This window comes from Thunnus maccoyii, chromosome 6 (assembly GCF_910596095.1).
Source record: "Thunnus maccoyii chromosome 6, fThuMac1.1, whole genome shotgun sequence".
Classification (NCBI taxonomy): domain Eukaryota; kingdom Metazoa; phylum Chordata; class Actinopteri; order Scombriformes; family Scombridae; genus Thunnus; species Thunnus maccoyii.
In genome coordinates, this window is record NC_056538.1 from 4,149,051 (window position 1) to 4,171,608 (window position 22,558).

The 22,558-nt window shown below is 39.9% G+C and overlaps 1 protein-coding gene and 1 long non-coding RNA gene across 15 annotated transcripts in view; one reads left to right on the forward strand and one right to left on the reverse strand.

The window, feature by feature from the left end:
• The window catches only part of phldb1b (pleckstrin homology-like domain, family B, member 1b), a 105,848-nt gene that overhangs the window by 5,929 nt on the left and 77,361 nt on the right, over positions 1–22,558 (forward strand). For 5 of the 14 annotated variants that reach the window (XM_042414789.1, XM_042414788.1, XM_042414795.1 and 2 more), the window contains exons 1-4: positions 12,764–13,001; positions 14,075–14,176; positions 18,433–18,556; positions 19,403–19,573. In XM_042414789.1, coding sequence (XP_042270723.1) covers positions 12,969–13,001; positions 14,075–14,176; positions 18,433–18,556; positions 19,403–19,573 — 430 coding nt within the window. In that variant the 5' untranslated portion in view covers positions 12,764–12,968. Of the gene's footprint in view, positions 1–12,761; positions 13,002–14,074; positions 14,177–18,432; positions 18,557–19,402; positions 19,574–22,558 lie in introns of those variants that run through there. The other 9 variants (XM_042414794.1, XM_042414796.1, XM_042414802.1 and 6 more) reach the window with 7 other exon arrangements.
• LOC121899157 lies at positions 4,420–6,064 on the reverse strand. Its single transcript, XR_006096635.1, has 2 exons — positions 5,979–6,064; positions 4,420–4,581 (listed from the first exon to the last, which is right to left on the reverse strand). It is a non-coding gene; the product is annotated as an uncharacterized LOC121899157 (long non-coding RNA).

Genomic DNA, 22,558 nt, shown 5'->3' on the forward strand with positions numbered 1-22,558 from the left:
AATCTAATGCAATCCAATACAACAGCTCTGTTATAAATTCTACTTTTACAAAGCTTATACATTTTCAGTTTTTGTTGACATTGTCACAAAGGTGATAATTCTACTTTATGTTTATTATTGAGGTCGTAGTGGGTGGTGGTGTACTGGGATGCATTATATTGAAAAGTGTTTCTAATATTTTGCCCCCCTCATGTATGTTGATGGAGTGGACAAAATATTAGGAACCCCATTCAGTATAATGCAGGGTCCTGTCCCCGTGTGTTGTGGTCACGCAGTGTGTGAACTTTAGTGTGGGTCATGTAGTCCAGTATGCAGCAGCAGGCCAGCAACGTTCCCACTCCTCCTCCAGAGGATTACTGCTGTTGAAAGAGCCTCTTTGTCCCCGCAAGGCTGGAATGCCGGTCCAGCTCCACGTCTTTGGGCAACACTGAGCCAAAAGTCAACGGAACCCCTGAGCAATGGAATAGCACTGGAATACCACATTCCCAGTCGTTCACTCCCACTGGTTTCACTGTGTGGTCTATCAGCTCAAGAGGAGAAAGTGACACGTGACATTTACTCTGACTACTGCCGTCCAGCTGTTTTAGTCTTTATTACTTTATGATGTCTGAATGATGAGCCAGCAAAAGAACTGTGGAGGCTCTAGTAGTTGATGCACTGGTCACTGAGCAGATCATGCATCTGTATTTGTGATGGACATAACCTCTGTAATTTCAAACAAAAATTTCTGACGAGATGCTTTGAAGCCTTGGTGGAGCTGAGGTGCAACAAGCAAGCAGCTACCAATCGCAACAGCTGAGTGTGAAAAGCTGAGACGCCTGTCAATCAAGCAGACGGACCCCCAAAACGTACTCAAGTTTAAGCTATAATATCTGTTTAATAGAACAATAATCCTCAAAATTGCATCCAGAACACATCAGAAAATATCCAGTGAACTGAGATATTAAAGCTGCATGTTACAAGCTAACATGTTAGCGAACAGTTGTCTGTTTACACATCCATGGGACACAGAGAAACAGTAGTATTCATTTGGAGTTGTGTTTGGGGTCACATTCACTCTTTTTTTTTAGTTCTGTTATGGTGTCCTCTAACTTCTGAGAAAATTACATGACTCTTTTTCTCACTACAGACTCCACTATGCTAGCTGCTATACAGTCTCAGGTCTGGGATGTTTGGCGCTAGGTAGGTAGTGAACAGCAGGTCCATCAGAGCTTTACCAACTGAAAACAGTTGAGAATTATGAGAACAATGAGACTGAACCAAAACAATAAAGTTATGAGCTATACCAAAACAATGAGCTGAAAGGTGCTAAAACACTCTGCAGAGATGGGTGATGATTCTCTATGGGCTGATAAAAGTAATGACATGGAAATGCATCCAATAGTGCAGAGATATTTCAATCTGGACCAAAGTGGGTGACCAACCGACTGACAGATCAGCTTGCCATCCATAGAGCACCATGCTAGCATGGCTAAACTACTACAGAAATTGTATTTTAAGAGAGACCTTGGACTCTCTGAAGGGACTACTGTATCGTCAGTTTTTCTTGGATGCAACATCTTGTGGCCATTAAGGGAACCACAGCAACACGTAAGCATTGGCTTTAAGTCAGCTTTTTGATTTAGGAGTCCTGGACCTAAATTGGCCAGTTGTAGTGTCATTAGCAGGAGTGTACTCAATCATTTGTTTCTTGGTGAAGGCAAACACAGCCTGAATCCAGATCTGTCTTTAGAGTACAATTTTGGCAGACTAAGGAAACTATTCATGCAGGGGTCATATTTCAGCTGGTCTCTCCTAACAGAGGAAAAAACAATACATTCATGCTGTCACTGATCATGTTTTAAAGCTGGTCTTCATCACCTTCATCCTTATCCGTTTGTCAAACGTATTAGTCTTTGGCTCTGAGCGTTGTCATGCCAGCACACTCACAATGATTGTTAGTGTTGGACTGGAGTTAGGACATGTTTCAGTAGATTGAATAGCTTCAGCGCAGTGGAATTTAAGGAACGCACCACCCAATCATCAGATAGGTGATAAATGAAAGGAAAAAAAAAAACATCTTAAAGTTTCTCAGTGAGTTGTTGTTCCACCACAAGGCCTCAGCATGCCACACTGCAACCCGACAAGGAATATTTGACACTCAAAAAAGACAGAATTACAGTGGAGTATTCCTTTAACACCAACTAGCAGCAACACAGCAACTAAAGGTCAGAGTAGAGTGGTTGCAATAAATCAAAAAATGTAATTAATTTTCTGTAAAAAAAAAAAAAAAATGTTCTTTTCAACATGTCAAAAAATTTATTTTACAACTGTTTCCACTCATTCTCTTGAGGGCAGAGACAGCCAGAGAAAAACTGAGTCATCTCTGCTTGTGGCTCCAGCTCTGTGTCTTAGTCAAAGTTACCACTTTGCTGTGTTGGATTACAATGGTTTGGATAACGACAACAAGTATTCTTTCATAGAGGCTTTGAGGTGTAATTTCTACTGTCACTGAAGACAATAATCTAATAATGACGGGCCCTCTGATCCTCAGAACTGCTGTGCTGCAGTTTCACACATCTCTGCTGCCAGTGATTTCACAGCTTTGATGACAAAGCAGGCAAACACTACACTACAACTTATAGCCAGCCAGGCTCTAATGTCAACCTATTTGCCCTGTTTACCTGTGTATTTGTACTGGAACCTGTATTCACCTGAGGAAAGTCAGCAGAGCTATTTTTCAGCCCAGTACGACCACAGAAGTTTAATCTTGTCTTGCTCATGGACATCTCAACAGTAGTCATTGAGGACGGTGGAGAGGTTATTTATTCACTTTGCTCACCTATATTTTCCCATTCAATCCTTGGATTCAAGCAGCATGTCTGTAACTGCTGCCACTCCAGTGTGCACAGTGTGTTTGTTTGTGTGTGTTTATACCACTTTGTGTCTGCACAAGACACAAAGACGGGGCAGCTGGTGTGTTTAGCTGCCTGCTGATAATGGCGTCTCTCCAATGCACAGTGTTTTCATGCCAGAGTAATGAATCTGTGTTTACTCATGCTATCAGGCTATGAGGGGTACGCTGCTATCTCACTGAGCATAGATTTACATTTTAATGTGTGCTGGTTAGCCTTACTCTTATCTGTGTAAAAATACTATACTGTGTAGAAGCAATCATTCAGAACAAAATGTGATTCATAATTCCAACCAACAAATATGAATAACATTTTTAAAAGAATTGTTCTGAACGTGGCGTCATAACACGTTTTGTCTCAATTTATCTAGAACCTTGGAGCATTTGTCTCCTGTTTTCATGTCAGCACATAATTCATTGATTGGAACAAGACCATGCTGACAGGCTGGTTTGTCAGTGTGCTTCCAAACACAATCTCATTTAAAAACAGAGCATAGCCAAAATAAATCCTTTCCTGCACCAAATTTCTGACCAATGAATTGACGGCCGCCAAGGAGCTTTTCTTGTCAGATGGCGTTTGCTTAAAACTCAGACTCGTCATAAATACAGTGAAACAGTAGTTAGTACCCTAATTCAAATTTAAAGGTGCATTTTCTTTTTTTTGGCCATCTTTGAGCACCGGAACAACATGATAAAGTTGTTCTGGTTAACATGTTAGCAAACTTTCACATATCTACACATCCAGCAGACATGGAGCTACATTACATTCATTTGCAATAGTATTTTTGGCCACTTAAGTCCAACGTTTACTTTTAGCTCTAGTTTGGTCTCCACCGACCCCTGAGAAAAACATCTGGCTGTTTAGCTGCTAAATGCTCCACTGTGTTCACCAGCTAGTAGTTAACCTCATCTGTCTGCAGTTAGATGTTGGGCAGGTGGCGCACAGTGGGTTTATCAGAGCTTTTTCACTGAAAAGAACTGCCTGTTGCTGCTAGAAACAAGGTTGATAAGAGCAACATGAGTGGGCTGGAAAACCAAAACAATGACCCAAAGTAGACTAAAAGGCTCCATGGAGTTGAGATGAAATGCAGAGGTGAATACTAATTCTCTTTTCGTTAAACACTAGGAGTTACACAATACACATTGTAATTTGATCCATTGTTAGTATAAAAATATTGATTAGTGCAGCTTTAAGTCAATTTAAACTGCATCCGTTTATCGCGTCTATTTAGACTGAAGAACCGTCATGAGAAAAATAAATGTGTATTACATTAAACTAGTATCAAACTGATACTGATTCATGTATGTTGACTGTATTTTGATGATAAGAGGAAAGCTATAATTATCAACTGGAGGTCATTTTTTTAAAATCTTTTTTTTATTATTTGCTACCAGTCCCACCACCTGCTACTCAGCAAATATAATGACTGCACTTTAGACATCTGAGCAGATGTGATAATAACAGACATCAGATCAGTCCTGTCCCACAGCAGGGTCTGACCCTGACCTTTGCCTGTGTCACTTACAGGAAACAGTCCCTGGCTCAGCTCGATGCACAGGAAGTCTACATATAGTGACACTCAGACTGCTGGATGAAGCCTCTCCGTATGTCATCTTCTTCCTCTGTCTGTCACATGTTTCATCCTGTTGCTTGCACACTCTTTTGCTGTGAGTCTGGACATGTGCCTCTGTACAAAAAAAAGATTATCACAAAGGTTTGGTAGGTGATATTCCCAAATACATAAATAGTATCAAACTGTTGCAAGTTATGTAATGACATAACCTTTTAAAGAGGAATTAAAAGCACATATAACCGAGTTTTGCTCATGTTTGTGTGAAACTACCACTAACTTCACTTTTATCTCATATTTCTCAAAACGTCGGTCAAAATGACAACTTCCTGACACATTATTTGATGGATTTGCAACACGATGAGCTGTTGAAGCTCGTAAAAGAGAATGCTGTTGTTTTTGTAACAGATATCTCTTCAAACCATGACACCACAACTGAGGACTCCACCAACCAAAGCTATTCATGATCGTCTTATAAAGCTGGTAATGCTATGTTAAGGTTTGGGTTTGTAAGCCACCACTGGGGCAGTGATGTGTGTGCAGACAGCCATAAGTGAAGTTGTAAGAAATAGTTGAGAAATAAGTGCAGACAGACAAGACTTTGTCCCACCCAAACCTCCATAGATGGACTTCTTCCTGTGTGTCCCACCAAAATGTAACTGCTCTAAGGATCCACAGGACTACAGAGACTTTTCAAAGTCAGAATTATGTCTAAAATGTTTATATTTTATAATTCCTCCTTTTTGGTATACATCTGGATGTCCTTATTCTTGATATATCTCTAAAACATTGCATGAAATTCAGGAAATTCCTTGACCAGTGTGAAGAGTCAGAGGTCATGAATGTGTACTCATGTCCAGCAAGATGAAGCAACGGTCAGCCAAAGACAGACTAGAGACAGATGTAGAGTTACAGATGTGGACATATAAATGAGCCTAGTTGGTAAACATGTGTGTGCTGATGTCACCTGATAGCATTTCTGGGTGAGGAGGTTTTCTGTATTGAGTGCATACATACATAAATTGAGGTATATAACATTTAGAATGACTTTTTCAGGGATAACTGTGTGGAGGAGACTAGGTCTGTTCAAAGATGTCAGTATGATCAAAGCATGAGGGTCTGTGTGTTTGTAGTTGTGAGCAGATGAAGGCTGTCTGCTGGGTGTTGTCAGACTGTGGTTTCATATACAGTGTGTTGTGTATGAGCTGCACAGCCGCCTCCTCACTGCCATAAAATCACTTTTTGCCTGGCTGCCTGTGTGTTCCACAAAGGCAGACTTGTATAATTTATGTTGAAGTTTTCAGATGTTTAACTATCTTGTCATTGTTGTTATGATGTTGCATCCAAATCGGTTACCTCATCTCATCATATTAGTTTAAAACACTCAGATGATCTGTATAAATACATCTGAAAGAGCCACTTGTCTTGGAGAATTTTACAGCTGGAATGGAGTGATTTAAAAATGCTGTGCTTTGTATGTTGTGCCACACACAGCAAGATTTTACATAACTTACCTCCTATGATTTGGAGATGTGTATATATAGCATATACAGTCGGCAGTCTGGTCCAAAAGGAAACGTAAATTGTGGCTCCACCCTTCTTCCCACGGCAAAAGTTTACTGCATATCTGTGGTTTGTTTCTAAAAACAGAATGTGTCATTTGTCTATGGCTGCATCCAGCAGAGAAAAACAAAGTAACACTGCAGCATGCAGACAGCAGACTCCTTCAACTGGCAAAAATCTATCTTCCACTGTCAGTTTTCTGAGCAGAGGACGCTGTGAAGTCAATGATGGCCATGAGAGAAACCTTCATGTGTCTCTGATTCTGTATTATTGATATGGCAACAACACTTTGTGCAATTTTCACACATTTACCTGAATTTTTGCCTCATATCAACCGCTCAAAAAATAAAAAATAAAAATTTTTAGGGGTTTTTTGAGGGTTAACACTTGCTTTTAATGTTAAGGTTAGAATTAGGTTCGGGTTCAGTTTAGGGCAAGGGTTGGGGTTATGCATTTAGTTGTGATGGTTAAAGTTAGTGAATGCATTATGTCAATGAGGGTCCTCACAAGGATAGAAGTACAACTGTGTGTGTCTAAAAAGAAACTCCAAGGTCAGAGAGAATGCAGCCAGAGATGGATCGAGGGCGTGTAAATGATAAGAAAGAAGAATTATGAAGAGAGAGACTAACGAAGCAAGATAGACAGACAGAGAGAAATGTGGTGGGATATCCCTGCAGAGGGAAGATTATCCAACAGGCTGCACTATCAGGAGACCAGAGCAGAGCTGTGTGGCGGCAGCTGGCTGCACAAGATAGAACCAGGGAGTAAAGTATCTGCCCTTCTATTCCTCCTTCATCATCTGCTCTCAGCTGTCAGTGATGCTCGTCTCTCTGTCCGTAACATCCACCACACATCAACACTTGTTTAAATGCATACTGCATGGAGGCCCCTATTGAGGGTTTACTGTATTAAAGGATAGTTTCAACTTTTTTCAAGTCTGACTGTCAAATCAATATTAACTTCCCTATAGTTTTGGTTGCTGTAATTGTTCCTTTTGTCCATACTGACCGCAAAGAGATTCCTTTAATGTGATTCCAATGTAAGTGATAAAGAACAAAAACAAATTATGTGAAGAAAAGTTCAGCTAAAGGTAAATATTAAGCCTCTGCTACTTTTAGTAACCATACAAATTGAGAAAATTATTACATTTTTGGTCGGTAAGAAACGGTTGTTTCTTATGGTATTTTTATAAGTTTCAAGTTGATCACTATCACACATTGCCTGGTTTATCACTCATATGTCAAATACTTACAGCTGTGTGTTGTTAGCCATGTTACCACTAGCTTATCAGTAAACATAAAGAAAGGACAAAGAACATAAGCTCTAATACGTAACCTAATATTATGTCTATATGTGACCAGCGATGTAATATGTAAAGTGTCACAGTTATAGTGGTGATAAACAGGGAGATGTTAGCTGCTAGCTGAGCTAAGAGAAGAGCAGAGATTATACACTGATGTTTTGCTCAGATTAACCCACACAGTAGATATTGTTGTTTGTTGAGTTGGTCTTAATATCAGATTCCAATATCTGATACACTAACATTTTAACAAAGCAGTGTTTTTTTTTTTTACATAGCATATCACTGCCAGTGTTAGCTTTTACTTTTGCTAACCAAACAAAGATGGCTGACAGATCAGACCAGGGCCTCGTTTCCTGATAACGATCGATCTTAGAGTGTTTTCTACGAACGCTCTTAAATTTCTACACGTTTTCCAAAGCTGAACTTAAGAACCAGTGCACATGCACACCTTTAAGAGCTTCTTAACGTCGTCTGTCTGTGGTGCTGAAGGTGATGCTGAATTCAAGTAACGCTGCATATTGTTCAGTATGAAAACGAAGCTTCATGTACAGTAAACAATGTACAGTCTTTATATAATACATGTTGTTGGGTGGAGGTCAGGCTATCATGCAAGAACAGGGCGAGGAGGACGGTGATGACACAAACTGGCAGATCACTTGTTGAATTAAATTTTGTGTGCATGTTAGTTTTACGCTCTAATTTAAACATCATCAGTCCTCATTTTACACCAAACATCACTTAACAAAGAACATGATATGTTGACGATGTTAACAATAAAAGTATTGACTTAAAAATGTATGAAAACAATGAAAAACTTAAATGAAACATGTAGTTTTTGGTTCCTCCTGTAGTAGTTTTTGCTTCTTAAGATGCTCTTGGCCTCCTATGAGTGGGTAGGAGTCACTTATCTTTGATCGTTTCTAAGAGCGTTTTGTTACAATGCTTTTGGGAAACACCTCTTAAGCTTGAAAAGGTTCCTAAAATGGATTTTATGATCATGTTAGTCTTAAGATGCTTTTGGGAAATGATGAAACCAACTAACTAGTCTTTTATTAGTGCCTTGTTGCCACTGTTGAACCTTTTATTGTAATTTGTACAACACTTTGGACAACTCTAGTTGTTTTTAAATGTGCTTCATAAATAATCTTGACTTGACAACAATGGGGCAAAAACACAGTGTGAATTTTGAGGTTAGATTATGAGAAGACCGCCTCCAACATACAGACATACAGGCTGCAGAGCTCTGTGTTTGCTTATCGGGCTAAGACAAGACAGTTACTCGATGTTTTTCCAGTGTCTCTGCAGTCTTTACACTGATGTATACTTTGCCTTTATTTGCACTCAGACCGTTGTCCGCTGGACTTCCATAAAGCAGCCAGGTGTGTTTGCTCAGAAGTCTGTGACACACCTACAAGGCTGGAACACCTCCTTCCCCTCCATTCATTTACATCCTCATCGCTGTTTCCACCACTTCAGCGTCTCTTCAGCGGCGTCTTGCCTGTGGATATAAAGTGCGTCTCAGGCCAAATTAATTTGATCACATGATCAAACGTGCAAAGTCTGTAACAGCATGGTAGGAGTGTCTGTTAAATTACATAAAACTCTGATTTAAGGATTTAAATCCTAAACTTTACTGGCAGTTTGATCTGTCAGGTAGAAACATGTCCATTTCAGTCCTTCATGTCCCACCATATCTGACCACTGTACTAAGTAAATAAGTTATCTTTAATTATATAGCACTTTTCAAAACCGTAGTTACAAAATGTTTTACAGAGGATGATTGTATTCAACATATCTCGTAAATTCACTTCACTCATTCAAAGTCTGCCTCGAGTGCTGGCAAGAGTCCGTGCATGTGGTCTCCACTTAGTCCAGTAAGCAGATAAGATGAAAAGATGAAACTTTTAGGATCTTTCTGGGGAACGTGACTTGTTTGATCAGTAAATGTGTGTTTTTTTCAGGATGTGCGGACTGGGCAAAGATGTCTTTTTACTTAGAAAAACAGTAAAAAAAAAAAACACAACTGTTGCTTCACACAGCAGAGAGTACAGGTTAATGGTGAACGTATGAACTATACAGTCAATGGTATGAACAGCAGCATAACACTCCACCAACACATCAGGCTGACTACAAACACATGGTAGATGGATGCTTTCCTCAGACAAACAGCTTGTGAAGCGATGCATCCTTTTCTCTGTCTTCACATTCCTGATTATCTCCACATTCACTGAGATGGCTCCCATCCTGTTTAAATGACCAGTTTGTTTGTCCCAGAGGACTGACTGCTGCTGGACAAGAAGCTGAACTACACAACTAAACTCCTCTGCACAGGCCTACAGCTACACTTTACCTCCCTAGATCTTCCCTTTCCATGTTCTTCTCTGTTGAATTCTACAATAAAATCAGACTAGTCTAAAGTAATGCATTTAATAAGGCCATACTATGATTGATCATGAATGTGGAATACCCAGCTATTGGTAAATCTACTTAACACATCATTTTGACATACTGTACATCCTTGATCCAGGAATTGGCCCATATCTCAAGAACTGGACTAGATTTCCATAAATAGCTAATGTGGATATTCATGATCCCCTGAGGATGAACCTTTTTCATTTTGATTATTCCTCTAACACAGCCATCAGGACAAAATGTCTAGTTTGAACACAAGATATGTGATAATTTAGAAACAATGCAAAAAATTTGCTGAGCAAATTCTTGTTCCCAAGTAGATAAACCAGTTTAATCTTTATCACTCTATGGCCTTTCCACTGGCGAGACTAACTTTCAATTTTTAGTCCCACTACACTAGTAAAACATTTCAATATATCGTTGGTCTTGCTGAACACTTTTTTATTGTGGGGTACAAGTGGGCAATATGGATAAAATCTTACCCAATATATTAACTTATACTACAATATTGATATACAGTATGTTGTGATAAAGCAACTTTTAAATTCAACTTGAGATTTTAGATCAACTAAATACTAAAATATAACACATTAACAGATAAAAAAAAGCCGGTGATATTAAAAAGCAAATGGACTTATGATCTCAGTAAAATTGAGAAATCGTTTTCAATTCTGTTTGATGATAATGATCAGCTTTTGAAAATAACCTATCTGCAGCATCTTCTCTCTCCTCTCTATCATCATTTCTACCCATCTGAACTACATTTTAATCCTCCATCTAGTTGGCAGGCCTCCTCCTTCCCTCCCTGCCTCTACATTTTTGCATTCCAACTAAATGGTGAGCCACCCTCCCTCCCTCGCTTTCATAACCCCATCAAAAAAAAAAAACAAAAAAAAAAAGATTCCCTCATGTGTGAGGAGAGATCCATGCCTGCTCAACAGGAAACAATGCCAGCCTTTCTGCCCTGGCATGAGAGAGGAGAGAGGGAGAGGGAGGGAAAGAAATAGAGAGATTGAGAGTTCTTTGTGTGTCCGGTGAGAGTTTCTGGATCTGAGAGAAAGGAAAGCTGCTGATGTCCCCCCACACACTGAGAGAAATGGGCTTTGATGTGGTGGGAACAAACACCCACACTCACTAATATGGAAGTTGAAGATCTAGTATAAATTGAACTTCAGAGAGGACTTTTGTCAAACTATAAAATGGCAAATAGCTTTTTAAATCATTCTTTCTGCTAAGGGGCACTTATGAACTTTAAACATAGCTAACAAACTAGCTAACTTAGACATCTACGGGTTACTGTGGCTAATTTGAGGTTGAAAGGCTGTTAGCTAACACTGAACTACAGTTTCTGCATTTTCAGCAGGACTAATCTGTTTCTTCATCTTAACTTCTTATCTTAGAGATTTATTAGATCATAAAATCTCTACATGTTTGGCTCTTCTAGTCATTTGATTAACGTGTTTGATATCAGCCCATAAAGCTCAGAGTTCAGCTGTTATTATCAGAGAAATCCTAAACGATAAATCTGGTGACATTCTATATATTTTTTTATTGTCAATAAATCTCATGTACAGACCAAAACCAATGATCCCACTGATAAGTATTGTGTGTGTATCCAAAGTCTGATATATCTTATTCCTCTGTGTCATAGACCTCATTGTCCAAAAACTATTAAAAACACATCAATGAGCCACGCTGCTGCACTGGATGACATGATCCTTCAGATGAACACACACGCTGTGGTTTATTTGACTAGAGGACTGGTTTCCAACTAGGGGCTCAGGTCACATAATGAATCTGAGAGGTCACAAGATGTTTAACAAGATAACAAAGAAGAAGAAAAGCATAGTTCTGCTTCATAAAACTGTTTTTTTCTTTCCATTTTGTTGTGGACATTTATCTTCTTGTCTTTACTTTTTCCTTGTGAAATACTGGACAGGTTTACTTCTTCAGGCTTCTAAAAGGAGTCCCTCTTTGCTCACAGTTCATAGAAATACATAACCTTTGATTAGTTGTTGTGAGTTAAATTTGGATTGTTTTAAAAGATAACAAGCCCCAAAGGTAGGGAACCATTGCATTGTTGCATATAAATACACAGCTGAAAACCTTTTCCTGCTGTTTTAGTAACATTAGCTAAAAACTACAGTACAGCTGTTTCAGAAAATTACTGAGCATTAAAAACAACAAAAAACTATATATACTATATAGTTGTGAACTGTTAAAAAGATTTGTGTTTCCAGTAGGAAGCAATGGGCTTGGGGTAGGAATTCGGAAAGCTGCCAAGTAATGATGGTCATTGTATTGAAGGTTTTGTTCTTTTGTTCTTGAGTTTTGTTGGTTGATGGCCAGATTTCTCCTCTATGTAGGCCTGCAACTGTGTAGGACTGTACACTACTTCATTAATTACAATGTTGCTTTTTTATTATAATGAAAGACATAACTCATAGGAAATACATATCTGATGACCACATGAGCTTGTTGTGGTGCCCACAGGAACCCACAGACACCACTGTCTTATTAACCTGTTTAAGCTTGTTCCAGTTATATTAAAAAGTTGTCTTGTATTAGTAAAACATATGTTTTTATATCATATTTTATGGTTGATGATGCAGTTCATCTTTAAGTATTTTTATCTTTTTAGTCATTCTCGTCTTTCTTCTAGGAAAAAATAATATCATCTCTCATGAACACCACTTCATACTATACTATTCATGGTTTATTCATGGTGGCTTGTTCAATCAGGTATTGTTGCACATTTGCGTGTAACCGCACATCTTCCCTCTTCCCGCTTCAACATGTTCACCACTGTATTTCTGATTTTTATTTTTTATCAAATACTTTCACTCATCACTCTCTTCCTCTCTTCCTCTCTGAGCTTTCTTCTCCTTTTTCTCTTTTGATGACTGCTCTCTCGCACACACACACACACACACATGCACACATGTCTCTCTGTTATCTGGGTCTTTGGTGCTGCCAGTCAGGAATGTAGGTCTTAGTTTAGTGGAGCAAGCAGCAACAGGTCCACCTCCTGAATTGGAGTTTGTAGAGGATACTGCTGCACTGGTAGCTTGAGACAAAAGACACAGATCAAGACAAAGAGACAATTTGTGCTTCATGGAAAGGAGCAGCGTTGATGAATTTGTACTGAATTCACTCTGCGGTCTCAGAGGTGTCCTCCCCAACCAAGTTCACACTGATAGGACTGAGTCAGGAGCAGCTCTTTGCCATGGAGCCTGTGCATTTGGACAACTGGAGAAAGGTAATGATCACATTTAGAGACAGGTTGGCATTAAAAGGTAGGGGGTGGGGGGGATTCCTCATAAGAGAGATTGCATGAAACCTGAGGGGGAAACAGTTTCTTCCCTCCTCTGGCTCAGATAAGTGTTTCTTATTGCATGAAAGAGTTTTGCAGATGGAATTTTTAAACATTTATTTTTATTTTCTGGCTGTTTTGTGATTTACTGTTTGAGGCTTGCCTGAAGCTGACTCCACTGAATATCATTTCATGGGGTCTGTCAGGAGAGCAAATATGATGATATTGCAGCAGTGTTTTGTTATCCTGAGGGCAGAGTACATCAGAACCATATTTTCCATCCCCGCTGCACAACATTTTAGACATGCAAACGACTCCGGGTACACTCTGATTCTCTGTGATTGCTGTAATTATGTGTTTTCAAAGCTTTTTTTTTCTCCTCTGTTTCCTCACAACTGCAAGCTTCTCACATCTCACATAATGACTGCATAAGCATTTTATCACATGTATTCACCCTTAAACAGAATCTGGCCACTTAACATGTGCACTATTATAGGCATGGGGTATTATTTATAGCCACTTCTTCAGTGCTGACTTGATGGAAATTCCCAAAAATGACTGAGTAAGAAGGGAGGCATTTGTGGGATTTGGGCACTGTGTGTCTGTGTGTGTGTGTGTTTTCATAGAGGCTGAGGGACAAGAGAGCAGCCAAGGTGGCTGATTTCCAGTGAATGTGTCAACTACCAAGAGATTTAAACGTGCGCGCATGTGTGTGTGTGTGTGTGTGTGTGTATGTGTGTGTTACTTCCTCAGCGGCCAGCAGAGTGTGTTGCTAAATGCTGTCTACCATCTGTTGTGTGTGTGTGTGTGTGTGTGTGTGCTGACAGCATGAATCACACCTTGACACATTAGTGTTCTAGGCACAGTGAGGAGGGGGAATCCCAGTGAATATTTCTTAAAAATTCATTTTTAAATTGTAGGCTGGGAAAGAGTGAGACATTTTAAGAACTGCAGGAGTGAAATCATCCTTTTGTCACTCATTCTCTGATAAATAACAGTGTTCTCACTTCCTCCCTCAGGATCTTCATGTGTCGCAGGAAGCCGTGGACAACCCAGTGGACATGGACCGTCTGAACAGGAACATGCCTGAGAGTGGACGACAAACCCACCAGGTGTTACAGGTGAGTGTGTGTGTTTTTTTTTGGGGGGGGGGGGGGGGGAATGGGAAAGGAGATGAAAATGAAGGGAGCTTAGGGAGGAAGAAAACAGAGAGAAGGAATGAAACAGAGGCGTCACAGATCATGACTTCATTGTTATAAAACTTGGCAAAAATCACAGAAAAACATACGTCATATGTCATCAGTGTGTCAATGTGTTTCCATTCATGAACACAGTGAACTCTCTTTTCTCCTCTGATAACTGTATCCATTGACGTTGAATGTCACAGCATCAGCTGCTCCGACAGAGTTTCTGGATTTGAAGCAGAACACCAGAACTCTCCATGCACAACAATAATAATACACAGAGCTGAAGGCCAACATGTCAGTGAAGTAGGCGGCAGGTCAGGTCAGGCGGTGCAGTTTAGGACGCGTCCTGACAGCATATGTCAGTAAGTTGTAAAGCAGGAATCTTCAACCAGAGCCAGTAATTAGACAGACCCAGAAACTGGATGTCTCGTTTCCCACCTGCTGGGTCCGACAATCCTATCAGGCATTAGTGCAGCTGAGGGAGTGGAGGGATGGGATGTGTGTTTGTGTGTGTGTGTGTGTGTGTGTGTGTGTGTGTGTGGGGTGGGGGTGGGGGGTCTATTTTTTTCTGGTGAATGTGCGTGAGAGGGAGGGAGGGAGTGAGAAGTGCAAGATAAAACAAGATCAGATTAAACTTTAATGACTCCTGTGGAGTAACTGGCAAGATGCTGCAGATAGTGCAAGGGAAACATGCATATAAATAAGAATAAATAAGAATATAACAAACTGAAGGTATTTAAATCTAATTTGACTGTGTATTTAAAATAACAAAGAATGAAAGAAGTAGAAATGTATGATTGAGAAAAATATTCACAATATGAAAAAAGACCAAAAATACAAAATCAAATCAGCATGGGGTAATTTAACAGGAAATATGTAACACATACTGTAGAATTCACATTGTATTAATGTTAATTTGGCACATGCATGCTGTAGATGCAGACTGGAGGAATAACCTCTGAAAATATACAGAAATGTATTTAATTTACAAACATAGAGGTCATACTGAACGGTATTTTCTGATGTTTATAACTGTATATGTGTGCATTACATTATATTGCACACTATGTTTAACCAGACTGTGTACAGACAGACTGAAGGCCTGGCTGTTGCAGAGTGCACCACATGGGTGCAGCAGCACACTGCAGATGAAGCAATGAATCCTGCAGCGTTGCCCCGCTGGCACCTCCCCTCTCCTCCCATTACTCCCAGTAACCCCCCAGTGCCTTCAAGCCAGCCAGTCTCTATCTCACCAATCCTCTTAGGCTTGACCCCACTCCACCACCAGCACCACCACAATCAGATAATCCTATTAGGACACACACGGCTAGCTAACCAGCCAAGAGGCTGAGTCAATGATCGCGTACAGGTTGTAAATAAGAAATGTAAAGGCTGAAAAGTGGGACAAAGAGACGTAGTCACAGCGGGTGTTTCAATTCAAATCCATGCCAGTGAGTGACTCCACACCCACTGCAGTTCATTTAACAGTTCACCTGGCACAGAGCCTTATCAGTGCTCATGAACCAACATTTCTTTTGTCAATTGAAATGAATGTGACAGAAAATTCATGTGCTGTGATGTGAATTTTGCTTATTAGTGAACACTAAATGATGAAGACACACCTCACTGACCTGAGGACATGCTGCATTTCCAGTGATGCTGAATTATAAAAGCTGCAACTCAGAGCATTATGTCATTATAGTCTCTCAACTTTGGGGTTGTGACCCTACATGGGGTCACTTGATAAATAGGCAGGGTCCTGTGAGATATATTGTATATACTCATATTTCTGATGCATTTTTTTTTATCAATGAAAAAGGTTTGAAATTATTGTAAGTTCTATAAAAATATGCATTTTTCACAGAAGACATTTTGACATGTCAGAAAAGCACAGGTGTAAATAATAGAATGAATGATGACTGAATTCCATTTTCCATTTAGCTCTAAATGTCTGCTGTGAGTGATGTACAAAATTACAGAAGTCCTTGAATTTAATAATTTAGTAATTTGCCTTGTAAAAAATTCAGTAATGCTTTAGATTACAGCATAATTGTTCCCAATTTACAGTGTAATTTTTGTACCAGTAGAGTATGTACTGATACATACATGTAGGTAAAAGGGAACAAGATGTGAAGTTAGGGAATATGAAGGTAATAGTCTGGAAATTAAAAAATAATTGATGTAATGGGTATCTGTTCTAATATTACGGGTATGTGTATTACCTACTGAGGAACTCATACTGTAAGTATTTTAACCAACAAGCCTCTACTCTGTTATTACAGGTTGCAGTATGACAATTACTAAAAAATATCTACAATATAAATTCTTTGAAGATTCCCAGATTGTTACGTCCTTATTTCCTAACTTCACATCTTGTTCCCATGTACCTTCATGTATGTGTGGGTGTGTTCTGTATTGCTACACTGTTAGTACAAGAAATTACACTGTGAAATTGGAAATAACCGTTAGTACAAAAACAGCATACTGTGAAATTGGGAATAACTCAGCAAGGAAACACATCTGTGGAAGGACAAAGAGAGAATTTCACACCAAAAAGCCTGTAACTTTGGAACATATGCACTTGATTTGGCTAACTCAGACAGCTGAAGCCTCATATTATCTTCAGCTGGACTTTGGAATACATTTTTGCCCACATTGAGGACTGTGGATTTTTTCTCCCTATCACTTACCATGGAATCAGGCTAGGAGGGGGTGTCTTCATAGTCAGTGTTGATGGGAGAAACAATTATAACGACCAAAACTGTGTCAGTGTATGTGACTGTTGTTTTAAGATTGACTTGAAAAAAATCTGAACTTATTGCTTAAATATATGAAACCAATGCTTGTGATAAATTTAGGAGACTTTTCTACCAGCTGGAAGGGAACATCGTGTCATCCTGGTGTGAATTTATGCCAAAATGTGTTTTTCTTCTCACTAGAATAATAGACTACTACATCTAATTCATTTCATTATGCCAAACCCTATGAGGTAAAACTATATAGGCAGAGAAAAAAAAACACAACACATTTTTCTGCATCCCGGCCAGACCTCGACTGTGTCTCTGTGTTGGGGGTAATTTAGCAATAAGATGACTAATAAGCAGAATTGTCTTTTTATTCAGGCATTGTTGGGCTGAAAAGTGCTCATCACAAGTTAGCTCGTTGAACACCCTCCAGGAGCTTCATGTTTCGTAATTGCGGAGCACTGTTGCTATGGCGACATCCCTTCCCCCTTGCTGAGCAGAGAGCACATGGTGGTGCTTCAGGCACAGGGGGAGAGAGAGAGAGGGGGGACACATACAGACACACACACACACACACACACACACACTTCCCTCAGTGTGTAGAGGAAAATGTAAACAGCCAGAGCAGCCAGCTATGGAAATGGCCTCCCACAGTGAAGACATTTATTCAGACGCCTCTTCTTATCCCCACAGTGGAGGATGAACCTCTGAAGGTCTGACGTGTTAGTGAAGCAGTAAAACTCCAGCCTGTGCGGGACAGAAACATGAGTGTCATCTCTCCTCTGTGACTCTCCTGTAATACTACATATTCCCATTTTCTGTGTCATGCACAACCAATTAGTTCAGCTAATGGACAAGACATGATTGCTGATTAGCTCCCATTCACCATGAGCCATTTATAGTCCAGATATAATTGTGCAAATAGAGAGAGAGGATGCAACCTGTTTAGGTTTAGAGGTGTAGATAGTGTGACTACTATATCAGATTATGAAAAGTATGCCACGATGTCTGCAGAGCTGTTATTGACCTTTTCTTTATGGAAGCATTCAGTGTTGGTGTTCCTGCTAAGTCAAAATTTGACAGTTCGTTTTATAGCACTTGTCACTATAAATGAGTAATGTGTAAGTTTTTATACTTATTTGAGACAAAATATTAGATTAGTCAACATAAAGTCTCATAAAACAATGTGTCTCATACTAAAACTGGCATAAATGGAAACATCCCAACACTAAATGGCACTAAAATAGAAATAATAACCACTCCCTTTAATAACAATCTAAAAATCCCATCCTGTGATAATGAGCTTACCACATATTGCAGAAAGGATTTCAATTTTTTGACAAAAGAGAGAAAAGTAATCGCTCAGGCTAAATGGTGCGTTATCACAAAACTGATGTAAAAAGGCTCTTTAATGTTAATCTCTTTAATGTTTGACCCCCTCTACAGAGCACTCCCCTGGATCTGATAGAGACTGGAAAGGGGCTGAAGTTCCAGGCGGAGCGTCCGCATCTGGTCAGCCTGGGTAGCGGACGTCTGAGCACTGCCATCACCCTGCTGCCGCTGCCTGAGGGTGAGACGGCTGCTTTCACACCAGTTAGCTTCAAAAAATGAAAGTCAATGTAACAGCTGATGTCTGACAAAAAAATACAGTTTTTTATCACATTCACAGGCTTCCACAAGAGGCCACAACAATACACAGACACATATCTCTGTTGACCTGACCCTGTTCTCACCTCTATATCTGCCTTTCTTCCTGCCTGTCTCTTGAAACAGGCAGGTTTCTTCATGTATGTCTCGTGACCTTTTGGCTTCGTCTGTTTGTATGATGCCTTTCTGTCAGTCTGTCTGTACCTGTGTGTCTACAGCCCTTCCCGTCTGTCTGTGCCTCTTCAGGCTAGTATGCGGGGTGTGTGTTTGTTTTTTTTACATGCCTATGACATTCTGCCTTTCATCTCAAGGCTCAGCGCACTTCAAGTGTGTGTTTTTGTCCCTGTTTCCCCCCGAAATAGCGACAAAATCTGTCAGTCATGCATCTTTGACTTTGTTTTAGTATTTGACTGATGTGATGAAAGGCAAAAACTCTCTTTTCAAACCGCAGGACAGGAGGGCATCACCTGTATTACTGTTCCTACTATTACATATGATAATAATTCTAACTAAACCAGCAAACAGGTATAACAGGGTCCAAGCAGCTGACACGATTACAACACATAATTAGGTAAAATATGTCTAAAATTTGAATCAACTTTAGAAGTACCCATAACTAACCAGTATACTACTGATCAATTCCACAATATGTAATCATATACACTGTAAGTAATCAATCCAGTTCAGTATTGCATCTATATTATCAAAGGAGGGAAACACTTGCTGTACCACATCACATTTCAGTCTAACCCTTCTTTCTTCCCCACAGGTCGGACCACTTTGGGTCATGGTCCCATGGACATCAGCATCCAGGGCCCTGGGGTGGCGGCCCAGCACTGCTACATAGACAACAGGTCAGGGGTCATCACGCTGAACCCCTGTGGGAACCTCTGCGCTATCGACGGACTCCAAGTGACACAGCCCGTTCGCCTGTCACAAGGTAGGAATCAGCTCAAACATGTGTCCCATAATGCATTCTGCTCTTTCAACCGGCATCGCCCTTTGCATTTTTGGTAACACCGTACTGGTTGTAGATTGCGAATCAGTGCAAGCAGATTGTTAGCAAAATTAAAAGCAGCACCTGCCCCAATGTATCTTAATATCTATATTGCCTGCAGCTTGTATTGATTTCCATCGTCTCCACTGTACAACACACATTACAGGAGAGTAATGACCATACGTTAAAGGATCTATGCTTTCTGTTTAACTCAGCTTTAATTTCACCTGCCTACCTAAGTGTATGATCCCAGTTACTGTGAATCCATCAGCTCTCCGTCTGGTCAATAGAAAGGCAGCATAAGAGCCAGCAGGTCTATTCAATAAAAATGCACAGTCTGTGCTTTTAAATAGCCATCGATTGAAGAACAGCCTGAGGTTCCTGTGTTAATGAGTTAACAGAGCGAGCTTCACCGTGCTCAGGCATGCAGATATCGGAGAAACCAGAGGGAGAGCTGAATTGATTTTCAATGTGCCAGATTGGAACTTAGATTGGACACTGTGGAGAATTTTACTAAAATTATCCCCTGGGACTGGCATTTTAAAGGTGAAGGGATTTTCTCATGAAAGGCAAGGCCTCCTGGGAAAGAGAAGACGAAGCTTAACTGATGCAGACTCATTTGTCTAACAGTAACACAACCCTGCAAAGTAGAGAGTGTTAAGATGATGTAACTTAAAGGATCTCTCTGATCATGGGATTTTGAGAAAGAGGTGTGATTCAGACATAAAAGCTACGGAATTTGATCAAATCTCTGAAGTCAGGCAATATTTACAAAAATAAAGCCGAATGTATTCTTTAAAACTACTAAAGATGGACATGTAAGACCAACAAATTAGTAGTTTGGTTAGTGGTTAACTAATATTATCATAACTGATGGTCAGGACTATGAAAACAGGTTGTAAGAAAACATAATTGTCCTGTCTATAGAAGAAATCCCTTATAAATCCATTCAAGTTAAACAAGTCACACTCAGCTCTTCTCCAACATACCATGATTCATTCCCCAAACAGTTGGATTGAGGGGGGATTTCCTGAGACCAACACCTGGAATATTTTTCTTGCATATGAGACAAATATACATTGTATCAGCTTGGTGGGTGGGATCACTGTCTGTTATGCTGTGATTTGAGACAAAAAAAACATCATATACTTGCTGATTGGACAAACCAGAGAGGAAGTAAAACTGTAAAAAGCATGTAACTGTTTCATTTTAGTCATAGAAATTCATAGAAGTTTGCATCACAGCCTCAGAGGGATCACATTGGGTTAGAGGGACGCTATTCATCATGAGTCACAGAGCTCACAGGATGTGATCTTCCCTCTATGCTTCTGTGTAATCACACACTGTAGTGTTGTTTCTCATACTCAGATGAGTGTTCACCTATACAAACATACTAATAAGGCTCTTTAGCAAACACTACATTGACTAATATCATTCCTTTAGTGTCCTGCATGACTTTGTGATGTGTGTGTAGAAGAACATGTGTGTTATCTGTCAGTGTGTCTCTCTGTCTTTTGGTATTTCAACCTGGTCTCCGGTTGGGTAACCTGAGTGGGGACACAGTGCTATTTATACTGCCCCCTCTACCCCAGACAGATCCGGCTTTAGCCCCAGAGGGGGTTTCAGGTTGAAGAATGAGTGTGTGGGTAAACCACAGTTCACAATCAGGGTCCTGGAAGTGTTGTAGGCTAATGCACAGTGGCAGAGCTGAAGTTGTCATGAAAGGAATAGTTTAGGTTGTTGACAAGGCGGTATCGTTTCCTTTATATTTACCAATGTAGACTGATACAAAGGAAGTAAATCAGACTTTCAGTGGTTCTGTGCAGTGTATGAGTAATACATTAAAGTACACTTAAATGATCCCTACAAGTCAAGGGAAGTATAGTAGGGTGCAGAGGATGCATCATAGTAAACTATGACTAGACGCTGATGTGTGTTACAGGTGATCTAATCCTGTCTCCGTTCTGTAGTTTTTACTTTGCAATGTCCTGCGATGACTTTGACTTGTCAGCGATTCAAATTATAGAAAATCAAGCAGCAACAAGTGAGTATTGTTACAAAAGGAAAATGTGCTCAACAAGCGTTCAGTGGTAATCCTCTTGGATTTACAATATAAATCAGAGGAGCCGGTGGAGGGAAATCCCAGCAATAAAAGGACACGTAAAAACAAAGCCAGCTTGTTCAAAGCGAGATGAGTTGATGTTTTAAAGGGATAAAGTCTGGTCTGCTTGATTCAGCCTATAAGGATTATTAAAGCAAAAGAGTGCAAGGAAGAGGTTAACTCATGCTTATTTCTGTCTACCAAAGCACCCAAACCTATTTAGACTGTAAGCAGGCTGATAATTGACATGATTGGTCAGTGTATTCAAATATTTAATGTTGGTCACTAAAAGATCCTATATAGTGTCGGTATGAGCTTCTCAAAGTGGGAGATTAGAAAAAGAAAATCTGTGAATCTGTGACACTGAACACAGTTGTGTAATTTTGATGGTGATGTCATAGTGATGTCATCGGGGCTGGGCTTGGAGATTACAATTATTGAAACAGAAAATCTGCATTACAAACTGAGGGTGTGGGAGTTTTAGACGTGCTTGTGGTGCCCTGAATGGTTAAGTTGCATACCATGTATCTGTTACGTCACTGGTTTGATTCCAGCTGAGGGCATTTGTTGCATATCATCTCTCTCACCTTGTTTCCACTCGCCACTATCCAATACAGGCGAAAATGTCCCCACAGACCCCCCAAATCTTATGTTGTTTACCAGGCACAAAGGATGCATCATGGAAAGTGTAGGATCCAGTGTTCTTGGGGATTGACCCATATTAGGCACTGAAAGTCCTGCTTTGATTTTAACCGTTCTTTTTTCATTCTAACTCTTCCCCAACTTTATGGAAATGTAAGTCTAAATCCCTGTAGTGACCCTTCAAA